The 12590-nt window shown below is 36.4% G+C and overlaps 1 protein-coding gene across 11 annotated transcripts in view; it reads left to right on the top strand.

The window, feature by feature from the left end:
* The window catches only part of WWP1 (WW domain containing E3 ubiquitin protein ligase 1), a 127847-nt gene that overhangs the window by 69692 nt on the left and 45565 nt on the right, over window positions 1-12590 (top strand). For 9 of the 11 annotated variants that reach the window (XR_008528061.2, XR_008509176.2, XM_024250992.3 and 6 more), the window contains one exon: window positions 10880-10975. The exons of the other annotated variants lie outside the window; for them this stretch is intronic. Coding sequence is in view for 7 of the 9 variants with exons in the window: in XM_024250992.3 (XP_024106760.1) it covers window positions 10880-10975 (96 nt within the window). In the remaining 2 variants the exon portion in view is untranslated. The remainder of the gene's footprint in view (window positions 1-10879; window positions 10976-12590) is intronic. 11 annotated transcript variants of the gene reach the window in all.

The following is a 12590-nucleotide window of genomic DNA, read 5'->3' on the forward strand; positions in this document are numbered from 1 at the left end:
ACTAATCCAGGGGAGAAATTAAGAGAGCCTGAAGTGTGGTAAATGCTAATATTTTAGGTTGACGTAAGATGGATCTTGGTAATAAGTTGTGGGGAGATAGAATAGAAAAAGAGTGGAACCAAGGTGGATTCTTCTGGCATACACAGCACTAGGCTGTGTAACCCTTTGAGTCAGCAGTTTTCAACTCCACATCATCTTCCCTCTTTGCTTAAAAATCTTACCTTAGTTCCTGTGTTTTCTTTTGTTTGGTAACTTACTGAGTCATTTAGCTAACAACAGGACAGGATTACAGGTGCCTCAATCCTGTTGATTGTAATGTACAGCCAGGTTGAGAACTGCTACTTCAAGTTCTCTTGTTAAACAACTCTTTACTCTCCATAGTTTTTTTAAAATTCACTTTATATAGAGATATGTAGATGAAATTAAAAAAATTCTGTGTATCAAAATCTAAAGTATGCATCAGTGAAAAATTGGACAGTGTATTAATATTGAGTACTTTTCAGAGAGATTAAAAATACATTCTGAATCCCCAACCCCCCACCCGCCCCTAAATAGTGATTAGGCAACTGGGTCATGGCATATTTGACTGAAATAATGATATAATGTTGGCCTTAGGGTAGGAGAGTGAAGAGAAAGTGTTCTGTATTTTGTAGGGCATCCAGTTGATATATGTACCTCGTGTCGTATACCAAGGAGGCAGTTATATGTATAGTTCCAGAACTGAAGAAGAATATTCTAGCCTGGAGATAACATTTGAGTGTTATGCCAAGCATGATTTCGCCTAAAGACCTTTGCATGTGCTCTTTTATGTATTCTCAAATATACTCAGGTTTTGTTAAAATGTTACCTCATTCCAGAGGCCTTTTTTGAGTCTCCTGTCCAAATCAAGCCAGTCTCCCCACATTCCCGTACCCTGCCTTATTTTCCCCAACATTTTATGTTGAAAATTTACAAATGTACAGAAAATTATAATTTTGCAGTGAAAACCCATACACTTCCCACTAGATTTTACAATGGACCCTTTATTGTGCTTGCCTTCTCTCATCTCTTTATCTCTTTATCCATCTGATTTTTAGTGCATTTCAGTGAGTTGCAGACATCAATATGTTTTGCCCCTCAACACTTCAGCTTGCAAATCATTAACTGGAATTCAATAGGTTTTAAAATTTTTTTAGATAAAGATTACAAAGAAAGAAAAACACGAGTCTTGAATGTACCATTTTGATGAATTTTGGCAAATGTGTATGTCTGTGTGACTCAAATCTTTATCTTATTAACTAGAAAGTTGTGATTCTGAGGCAATCACTATTCTAATTTTTTCTACTATAGATTACTTTTCCCTGCTGTAGAACTTCCTATAGATGGAGTAAGTGTGAACTCTTTTGAGTAGCTTCTGCTAATCAGCATGATGTAACCTTTATTATTTTTCTAGCACTTAAATTATATGACACACAGTGTTATTATCTGTTGTCTCTCCACTAGACTGAAGGGAGATTTTATTTTGTCTATTTCTGTATTCTTCGTGCTCAAAACTATGCCTACCGTATAGCAGGCACTCAATAAATATTTGTTAAATAAATGAATTTGTGCTACATTAAATGATTTAGAATGACAGCAATTGGGCAAAAGCTCTGGCTGGTAAATGCCTCTGGAAGAAATGGTTAACAAGGTCAAAAGCCACTGAAAAATTCTAGTAAGATAAGAACTGAAAGGCACTCATTGAACTTAATTACAAAGAGTTTATTTATTGTTGACCTATGACAGAGTGTGGTTTCAGGGAAATAATAAGAGCTGTATTCAAATTGCTGTGAGTTGGGAGTCAATGAGAGGGGAGGAAGTATGATAGAGGGCTCTTTGGAAGAGTGTGAACTAATGTAGAAAACTCTTTCTCTGTGAAGACAAAGGGAAGGAGGAATGTTTGAAAGAAGTGAGCAAGAGGACATACAGAACTGAGGGGTAGATTGTTTTGTAAAATGGAAGAGACTGACAGGTTGATCTGCTGATACAGTAGGTCGGTGGAGGGAGAGATTGGCCAATACTAGACAGAAAGAGGATTAACTCTGGGATTGTGGTTATGACAAGGCAGCAGTCTTATTGCCAACCCCTGTTATATAAGTTTGAAGCCAGCAGTTGCCCAATCAGTCACCAAATTTTATTATTTTTATTGTAATATATTTTTCAAAATTCTTCCACATTTCTTTTTTTTTTTTTAAGCAAAGTCTTTGTTCAATACTAGGTTTTGAAAATTTGTATATAATGTTTTAGTGAGACAGAGAGACCATACCTAAATATAGGCAGAACAGGGTTATGGTTGAAGGTGAAGTGTGGCAGTTATAAATTAGAGTTCTATTGAGAATTCTCATTAATCAGTAATTTGGTAATTTGCACCTATTCGAGGGGTGTTCATGAATTTTCACTACAGGCTTATCTGGTCTCTGGCCAAATCCAGCCCACCACTTTTATAGGTACAGCTCTAGCAGGCTGTCACTGTGAGTCATGGAGACAAAGCCAGAGCAGCCCCCTTTACTCCTGTACCACTTCCCCCTAAAAGTACCTTCCTCCCTTATTGCTGCCCAAGACCTGCTCTGGTCACCACCACATTCTGGGGACTCACTTTTGGCAGCTACCAAGCAGTGGACACATACCCTGGGAGTGACATCTCAGCACGGTGACTCCCCTTGGGCCAGCTGCCAGGGGAGGAGAGAAGGGCACACACAGGGATTCAGGAGTCCCTGGGGCAGACAGTGAAATTGGCCAGGCTGCTCCCTTGTGGACCAGGAACTCTGTGTTCTGAGAATGTTGTCAGCAGAGGGAACTGGGTACACAACATGCCCACAACCCGGGATGCCCCAGCACAAGCAGAGAGGGTGGAGCAGGGCAGGAGTCTCTTTTTATGTAAGTACCTACATAATCATCTTGATTATACCTTTGGTTCACAAAGCCTAAAATATTTACCATCTGGCTTTTTGTAGAAACTTGCCTACTCCTTATCTAGTGCATTATAGACTAATAAAGTTCATTCTATGGGTCTAGAAAATTAGAAATAAGATAACCGAAAGCAGTTCTGAATATAATGTTCTGTGTAGCAAGAAATTTAGTTTGAGAAAGACAAATTCTATTTAGAACAAAAACTGAAATCTGGAAGTGATCTAACAAGATCAGTGACTAGCACTGTGGTTGAAACGTAAGTGCTTACTGAATATTTGTTAGATGGTAAATTAGAAATACTTGAAGTTAACTCAGGATAAAACAGAAAAGGGCTTCATAGCCCATTATATGGATGGAGGGCTTGGTTGTGTTTATTTTTTCCCCCAATTTTAAAACTGTTTCTGATTACAAAATTAAGACATGACCAAATACAATATTTAAGTCATATAGAAATATTAATACTTCTTAAGCTCACCACTGAGAGTGGTGTCTATATATATTATTCCAACAGCAAATATTTGAGAGCCTTGTTCTAGGCGTGTGCAGCAGGGCAGGAGAGCTCAAGGCTCTGTTGTGTGGCACCTGTTGTGTAAAGCTTATATTTCAGTGGGAAGACAAACAGTGGCCTTATGTAAAAAAACCTCGTTGAGTAATGTCCGATAGTGACAAGTTCTATGAGACAAGATAAAAGTGGATGAAGAGGCTAGAGAGCAGCTATTATAAATTATTATTTTGCATAAAATATTTTCATAAATAGGATCATACTGTATATAGTTTTTTAGTTGCTTTTAAAAAAAAACTTAGTCATATTTCCAAATCAGTACAAATAAATTCACACATTGACCAAATATTTAATCAACAAATATTTATTAAACTCCTTGTCTGTGGCAGGCTCTGTGCTAGGTGCTGCTAGTATACTGATTAGCAAAACAGATGAAGGCCCAAACTTTGTGGAGCGTATGGTCTAATACGTAGGTCTCCCTTAATTCTTTTGAATGGTTTGTAGTGTTTCCTTGTGTATTATTTATTGCTATATAATAAATTACCCCAAAACTTATCTCACAAAGTTTCTGAGCATCAAGAATCAGGAAGTGCATTAGCTGGGTGCTTCTACTTGGGGTTCTCATGAGGTTGCCATCAAGCTGTTGGTGGGGGCTGCAGTCATTTGGAGGATGGTTAAGTGCACCTCACTTAGCAAACCCAAGAGAGCTGGATTCTGGCCTGTCAGTGGGAAAAGCTCAAAATATGCATTAGCAGCATTGGATGCCTTTGGAATTGGTAGTGAAGATGACACTGTAAATGGCAAGATTGAATGTTTGAGAAACCCTAATTCCCTTCCCTGCAGCCAGAACTTCTGCTCTGCCTAGGGGTTTTCCTCACTGGAGATACTTGACGCTTGGGAACACCAGGCACATTGGAGGTCAGAGATACTGTCCTAAATCAGCAGATGTAAGTGAACCTTTGAAAGGTTAATAAGTGAAGAAGGTTGTAAATTTTCAATTACACACCCAGCACAGATCCCAGAATATTGACAACCAGGATTTTACCTCTCAACCAGGAGACTGACAGTATCTTCTATTGAAGACCTCCCCAAAACACTGAAAATACTAATACAGATTGTTCTCTAACAAAACAGCCCCATTATTATCACTCTTTAATTAATCCACAATCCACAAGCCCCACCCAGGCACATAAAACTCCCAGTCAGTTTTCAGTGCCCTTCTCATTAGACATCTGAGGGAAACCTCTTAATTTGAAAGATAGAGATCAAAACAAACAACCTAGAAAATACTGTTTTAAGATATCAGACTAGGGCTGGGCACGGTGGCTCCCGTCTGTAATCCCAGCACTTTGGGAGGCCTAGGCATGCAGATCACGAGGTCAGGAGTTCGAGACCAGCTTGGCCAATATGGTGAAACCCTGTCTCTACTAAAAATACAAAAATTAGCCAGGCATGGTGGCACATGCCTGTAGTCCCAGCTACTCAGAAGGCTGAGGCAGAAGACTCACTTGAACCTGGGAGACGGAGGTTGCAGTGAGCTGAGATCATACCACTGCACTCCGGCCTGGGTGACAGAGCGAGATTCCATTTCAAAAAAAAAAAAAAAAAAAAAAGATAACAGGCTATTTTAATATCCTCTGAGGGTTAAAAGTAGATATGACATACATACAACAAGAACCCAATGCTGTAAAAATGGAATACTCAAAGGACTAAAAAACGCTTGGAAATTTAATTCAGTGTGAAATTTGACTGATAAAGGTAAAGAAATTTGCCAGATAGTAACACATAAGGACCAGTTCAGACAGTCTGATAAGAAAAGTTCTAGAAAGAGAGAAAATGGGAGGAAGTCCTTAACAAAATAACAAACACAAATTTCTTTATTGAAGAATAAACACAAATTTCTTTATTGAAAAGACTTACTAAAAATCCAGGATGATAAATGAAAACAGATCTATTTTTTTTTTTTTTAAGACTTAGAAGCTTTTGTTTATACATATTTCTGTTTGAAAAGTGCATCTATAAAACATCTCACAGACACGTTTTGCCCTGAAACATTCAATTCATCTATTATATTTGTCTGTATGAAAGCTTGTGGTTGAATTGGCACTTGTAAATATTGAAGACTTTTTTTTCCTCTTATGGAAAGTAACCATGGTAAACAAGACAAAAATAATGTTAAGAATCAATAGGAGATGGCTTACTCAAAGTCAGAAAAAATTAATTGCTAAGTAGTATTGAGCCCTTTTAAACAGAAGAGGACATCTATAAAGGATATATGAAATGATACATAAAATATCTAGTAGAACTAGTAGTAATAAAGCAAAAGAGTTATTTTGATACCTATCAAAAACATATTTTATTGCTATATATGTATATTTACATATAAAATGACTACATTTTCAAGTGTTTAAATAACTTAGGCAGTACATTTTCTCATTTGTTTTATAAAATTCTTTTCTGTGTAAAAATGGAGAGACCTAATGCTCTGTAATTCCTTCTTCCCCATAAAAGATTTCCTTATGATAATACTAATTACTGAATTTTTATCTACAGTTTATTGGTGTCAGTTGTCTTCTTCAATAGTAAATAATAAACTTAGGCTTTTATCTTAGGTTTTTCTTCATTATGCCTAATTAGTTGCAATATTAAAAGAAAACTGGTTAGATTTCTTTTTAAAACTACCAGTTAAATTGGCTGAGTTTAGCCAATTATCATATATTTATAACATCAAAATGGTTTCATGAAAAAATTTTACATTATACGAATAATAGTGTGCTTTATGGTCTCACAGGAGAATTCCAGCTCACATTATTTTTAGTAAATAGTATGCATCAATCTACTTTCACAATTTTCCAACTTGCCTAGTAGAGTCTATTTTTTCTTTTTTTTTTTCCTTTTTTTATTTTATTTTATTTTATTATTATTATTATTATTGTTATACTTTAGGTTTTATGGTACATGTGCGCAATGTGCAGGTAAGTTACATATGTATACATGTGCCATGCTGGTGCGCTGCACCCACTAACTCGTCATCTAGCATTAGGTATATCTCCCAATGCTATCCCTCCCCCCTCCCCCTACCCCACAACAGTCCCCGAAGTGTGATGTTCCCCTTCCTGTGTCCATGTGTTCTCATTGTTCAATTCCCACCTATGAGTGAGAATATGTGGTGTTTGGTTTTTTGTTCTTGTGATAGTTTACTGAGAATGATGATTTCCAATTTCATCCATGTCCCTACAAAGGACATGAACTCATCATTTTTTATGGCTGCATAGTATTCCATGGTGTATATGTGCCACATTTTCTTAATCCAGTCTATCATTGTTGGACATTTGGGTTGGTTCCAAGTCTTTGCTATTGTGAATAATGCCGCAATAAACATACGTGTGCATGTGTCTTTATAGCAGCATGATTTATAGTCCTTTCAGTATATACCCAGTAATGGGATGGCTGGGTCGAATGGAATTTCTAGTTCTAGATCCCTGAGGAATCGCCACACTGACTTCCACAAGGGTTGAACTAGTTTACAGTCCCACCAACAGTGTAAAAGTGTTCCTATTTCTCCACATCCTCTCCAGCACCTGTTGTTTCCTGACTTTTTAATGATTGCCATTCTAACTGGTGTGAGATGGTATCTCATTGTGGTTTTGATTTGCATTTCTCTGATGGCCAATGATGGTGAGCATTTTTTCATGTGTTTTTTGGCTGCATAAATGTCTTCTTTTGAGAAGTGTCTGTTCATGTCCTTCGCCCACTTTTTGATGGGGTTGTTTGTTTTTTTCTTGTAAATTTGTTGGAGTTCATTGTAGATTCTAATTTGTTGTGAAAATTTTAGTACATTGGGGGCAATTAAATTCTAAATATTTTCAGAGATTGAAAAAATAAAGCAGGTTTCATAATAATCAGAATGGCATCAGATTTCCTAGAATCAACACGAATAGCTAGAAGACAGTGGAAGACAGTGGGTCCATGCCTTAAATGCTGAAGGAAATTATACCCAACATATAATTCTGTATCCAGCCACACTGTTTAGTGTTTGCATAGAATAAATACATTTTTCCATATCCTAGGTTTCAAAAAGTTCACTTCTTATGTCTTCTTTCTTAGAAAGTTACGAGGACTGTGTTTTCCCAAAACTAGGTAGTGAAAGTAAAAGACTTTGGAGGCAGGAATTAGAGGGTCTGCTAGGAGAGGAGTGAAAGGAATGCCGCACAATGGTAAAGGAAAGCCCAAACTGGCCTCAGACAGCACTCAGTCTAGACTAGAAGCTAATCAGAAGGCAGGTGCAATCATAGAACAGCTAATGAGCTTGAACGTTTTAAGAGGAGATTTATGCAACTGGAAAAGTATTTGGGGTTTAACAATAAGAATGTAGACAATAAGCAAATGGAAGTGGAGATAATTTTTCTAGCTAAGGCATTTTTTTAAAAAAAGAAATCGGGGTATGTTCCGTGGCTCAGCTGTGGGGAGAGTTTACATAGTCATAATGATAACTGTAAGGGAAGGTACAACATGTGTATATTTGGAATGGTTGGGAGGAGGGTAAGTGTAGATGTGTATGTGTGCAGGAAAGAGACCTGCAGCTTCACCTTTCCTAGTAAAAAGTCAATACATTATGTTTGAAATTACACAAATCACAATAAGTCAAGGAAGTTAATAAGTAAAAGAAGTAAATACCAAAAAAATGGACTGAAACAGTTGAAAATTTTGCCTTGGGGAGTGGAAAATGAAGTGAAAGAGACAGTAGGTACTGTTGTTTTTTGCAATAAGTCTCATAGACTATATGATTCTGTTTAAACTATGTGAAAGTATATATAATTATATAGCTATGAAGGTATATTTTAAACTATCTGAAAGTATATGTAATTTTGATAAAAAAAATTAAAGCTAAATTAAAAATAGTAAAGGATATTTGTGAAGAAACAGTTGAAACCAGGAAATTTTGCTATAGGATAGCAATAAAAATTCAAGGACTGCTTATGGGAATTATTACCTAAAAATAGCAAAAGTGAAACTTGATCAGGTTTTTAGGTATTCATTTGGTTTTGGTAGTTAAGCTTTCATACAGAATAGTCCATTGTTACATGTTAGACATATTCCTGAAAGGCCTTTAAAATGAAATTTTATATTTAACTCCTTCTTTCCCGTGAGCTTTTTATATAAACAAATAAAGTAAATATAACTTTCAGATTGTCTGATTTTAGTGAAATGCTTTATAAGAAATATCTAAGTTTTTACAGTACTGAATATCATGAGTATTCCAGTGTAGGATATAATAGGCAAGTCTAATAATTTTTGTGATCCCGAGTCCGTTCTGAACTTGGGAATCTTTATTGTTTATGGTTACTACTTAAGCATTTTGTGACTTAGGTTTGTTAGATGCAGACTAAACAAATTTTTTAATTTTTTGTGTGCATTTTTCATTTTAAGTATGTATGTGTTTATGGTTGCAAACTAGGGAATAGTTTCAGTATATATGGTTATCGTGTATAAAAATAATTTAAAGAAAATAACTTAAGCACTCTTAATAAAAAAATAAATTTAATTGGGTTCTTTTTGAGGGGTTCTCACAGATTGATTTAATATTTGAAAATAGGCTGGGCGTGGTGGCTCACGCCTGTAATCCCAGCACTTTGGGAGGCCGAGGCGGAAGGATCACAAGGTCAGGAAATCGAGACCATCCTAGCTAACACGGTGAAACCCCGTCTGTACTGAAAATACAAAAAATTAGCCGGGCGTGGTGGCAGGCGCCTGTAGTCACAGCTACTTGGGAGGCTGAGACAGGAGAATGGTGTGAACCCGGAAGGCGGAGCTTGCAGTGAGCCGAGATTGCGCCACTGCATTCCAGCCTGGGGGACAGAGCGAGACTCCGTCTCAAAAAAACAAAAACAGAAACAAAAATTTGAAAATATAAATTTACCATATTAACAAATAATAGGGAAAAGCTATTTGATTCTCTCTCAAAACTTTGCAGTTGGAGAAGGGAGGTAGAAGGGAAGAGTGCTGGATTCTTTATGGGAGATCCTTGAGCCTCCCTCTTGGTGCAGGACAACTTAACCAAAACTCACCATTCCAAGTTAGGGCTTCTTGATAAGCACTCACATTTAAAAACAGAATCTTTTATTGTAAAACATCACACATACACAGAAAAGTACTTTCCTCCAAAACATATAGATGAAACTGATTTATCACAAAATACACATTTCTAACCATCACACAAGTGAAGAAAGAGAACATTGACAGCACCCCGGGAATACTCTCTCGTGTCCCTTCCGAAACACTGCCTTCTCGAGTTCTTGTGTTTAAGAAAAAGGAAAATATTTTCTGGTTATTCTGTTTTAAAATTGAAAACAAGAGTCTTAAACTCAGAAGTACCAGTTTGTATTTATTTATTTATTTATTTATATTTTATTTTATTTTATATTTTTAAGACAGAGTCTTGCCCTGCCGCCCAGGCTGGAGTGCGGTGCAATCTTGGCTCACTGCAACCTCCACCTCCTGGGTTCAAGCAGTTATCATGCGTCAGCATCCCAAGTAGCTTGGATTACAGGAGTGTGTGCCACCATGGCTGGCTAATTTTTTTTTTTTTTTCCTTTGGGATTTTTAGTACAGACGGGGTTTCTGCATGTTGGTCAAGCTGGTCTTGAGCTCCTGACCTCGGGTGATTCACCCTCCTTAGCCTCCCAAAGTGCTGGGATTACAGGTGTGAGCCACCGTGCCTGGCCCACCAGTTTTTATTTTTAAAAATTGTTCTTCTATACCATATTAAGAAAAGACTGAAGAGAAATTAACAGGAATCACAGAAGAAAAAATGAGAATGGGAGAAACAAGAGATTGAGAGTCTTCAAAATAGAACAGGAAAAAGATAAAAATGTCATTTCCATAAATTCAGAGACCTACCAAAACCAAAACCAAAATTAGGATAGATATGCACAAAGAAAAGATACTGTGCACACAGATGAAAGAATTTTCATGGGGCAGTATCACCACACACTTCTTTAAGGTGATTTCTGCTAAAAATCTTTTAGATGGGTACTTTTGAAATTATAGCAAGATCAATATATTACTTCATAAACACTTTGTGCCTTGGATTTAATATTAAGTTGAAGGTTTCTTCATTCTTGATTCAATTTCTGTTTTCTGATAATTTGGAATTCTATAAGTAACTTTTTAAAATGTGGGGTATGCTCTTCCTTTTCTGCTAACTATACTTTTTGAGTTTCCAATACTGTAATAAAAAAGGAATAATTAAGAGGTTAAAAAAGTACTAATAATTGAGAAAATGAACACTTATGTATATATATAATAGCCTTTATATATATAGCTGTGTGTGTGTATAGTCTTTTAATGTAAAGCTTATCTGTAATTTTTCTGATTATAAGGAAGAGTCATTTTTAAGATTGTCCTTGTGTGTTGTCTCTTACTGTTATTTTCGTATTTTTATTAAAGGTGGGAACAAAGAAAAGATCCTCATGGTAGAACCTATTATGTGGATCATAATACTCGAACTACCACATGGGAGAGACCACAACCTTTACCTCCAGGGTAATATAGCACTCTTTATGCATCTGCAGTTATATTTTATCACACATGTGGTTTTTAAATTTATTTAGTACAGCATAATTCGATTCTTTCATTCTGCATATATTCAATTTCTTTACATTTCCTTGTATAAATAATGAATGTTCAGTCAATGAGATTAGATAATCTGTAGGGCTTCCTCAAGAGACGTTCAAGCATTGGCATGAGTTACTGAGAGAAGCTGCAAAATTTGGTCAGTTGTCAGTCCTTCCTTGTAATTTTTTTAAGGAAAGAAAGGTAATATTTAGGACAGTTTATATGTATGGTTCTCCATGGGTAGTGATCTAAACTATGTTATTTCATAAGATTTAATGACTTAAATATTAAAGTGGCCCAAAACTATGATCTACAAAGATTGCCATGAGTGAACTTATACCTAAAATTGTAGAAGGTTTTAAATTAATAAAGTTTTTATTACATACTAAAATTCATGCTATTAGGCTGTCATTCAAGGCCATTCACAAACGAGTCTTCCTTTACCTTTGTATTCTTTCATAACTGTCTACGTAACTGCACTGATAGCTAGTCGAATTGTACTGTTCGCATTCATTTACTTACACATTCTGTGTGTACCTGGAGTATATTTCTTACATACTCAGATTTCCCTTCCGGATTCAATTTAAAGCTCACCATTATAAAACATATTCAAAATCTAGAAAATTCAAGGCAGAGAAATGTTATTTTTGTGGGATATTTCTCTTTTATGGAATAAAGCACTCAGGCCTTGACTCTACAGTATTAAATGACAATGTATTGGAAAACATGGCGCCGATATTGCAGTATAGCAAACCATGAAGTTCATTTTAACTATGACAGGATCATCAAGTTATAGTCATTCATTTAGCCCATTCATTGAGTGCCATGACATGGGGTTTATTTCACTGAAACTGTTGACCAAAAATTAGGCAGAGGTTGTCTTTAATTTCATCTTTAGCATCTATTATTCTCTTTGTGACCCCATTGTATTTTTAGTAATAAGTTTAAGGAATTTATAATTGGTTGCTGAAAGGAGTTTACAATCATTTTATAAATTAATGACAAAAATTGGTTTAATAGATCCTACATGTGTAGAGCAGGTGGGAGTTGGAGTGAATCCTGGAGGATAAGTAGAATTCTGGTTGATAGAGATATAGGGAATGGTATTCTGTGAGGCAAAGGGGAAACAAAATTCATCTCATGACACCCTTGGAACCAGCAAATAGTTGGTTACACTGTCACATGAGACCCTTGTAGGATCTCAGGGAAATGAGGCTGAAAGTGTGGACAATTCATTTTTATGCCATGCCAGTGAGCCATCATGGGTGGAATGACATGGAGTCCACCTGTGTTTCAGGAAGAAAATTGGCAGCAACATAATCGCAGGAAGGTGAGTTAAAAAGTAATAAAAAGAGTTCAGTTAACTCATTCTGAACATGGGCATTGGCTATAGAGCAGAGTGCTTGGTATACAGCAAGCACTGTCAGTAAATGCTTATCAAAGAAAGAAGGAGAGGCCGGGCATGGTGGCTCATGCCTGTAATCCCCACACTTTGGGAGGCCAAGAGGTGGGAGGATCACCTGAGTTCAGGAATTCGAGACCA

The sequence above is a fragment of the Pongo abelii genome, chromosome 7 (assembly GCF_028885655.2).
Source record: "Pongo abelii isolate AG06213 chromosome 7, NHGRI_mPonAbe1-v2.0_pri, whole genome shotgun sequence".
Classification (NCBI taxonomy): Eukaryota; Metazoa; Chordata; class Mammalia; order Primates; family Hominidae; genus Pongo; species Pongo abelii.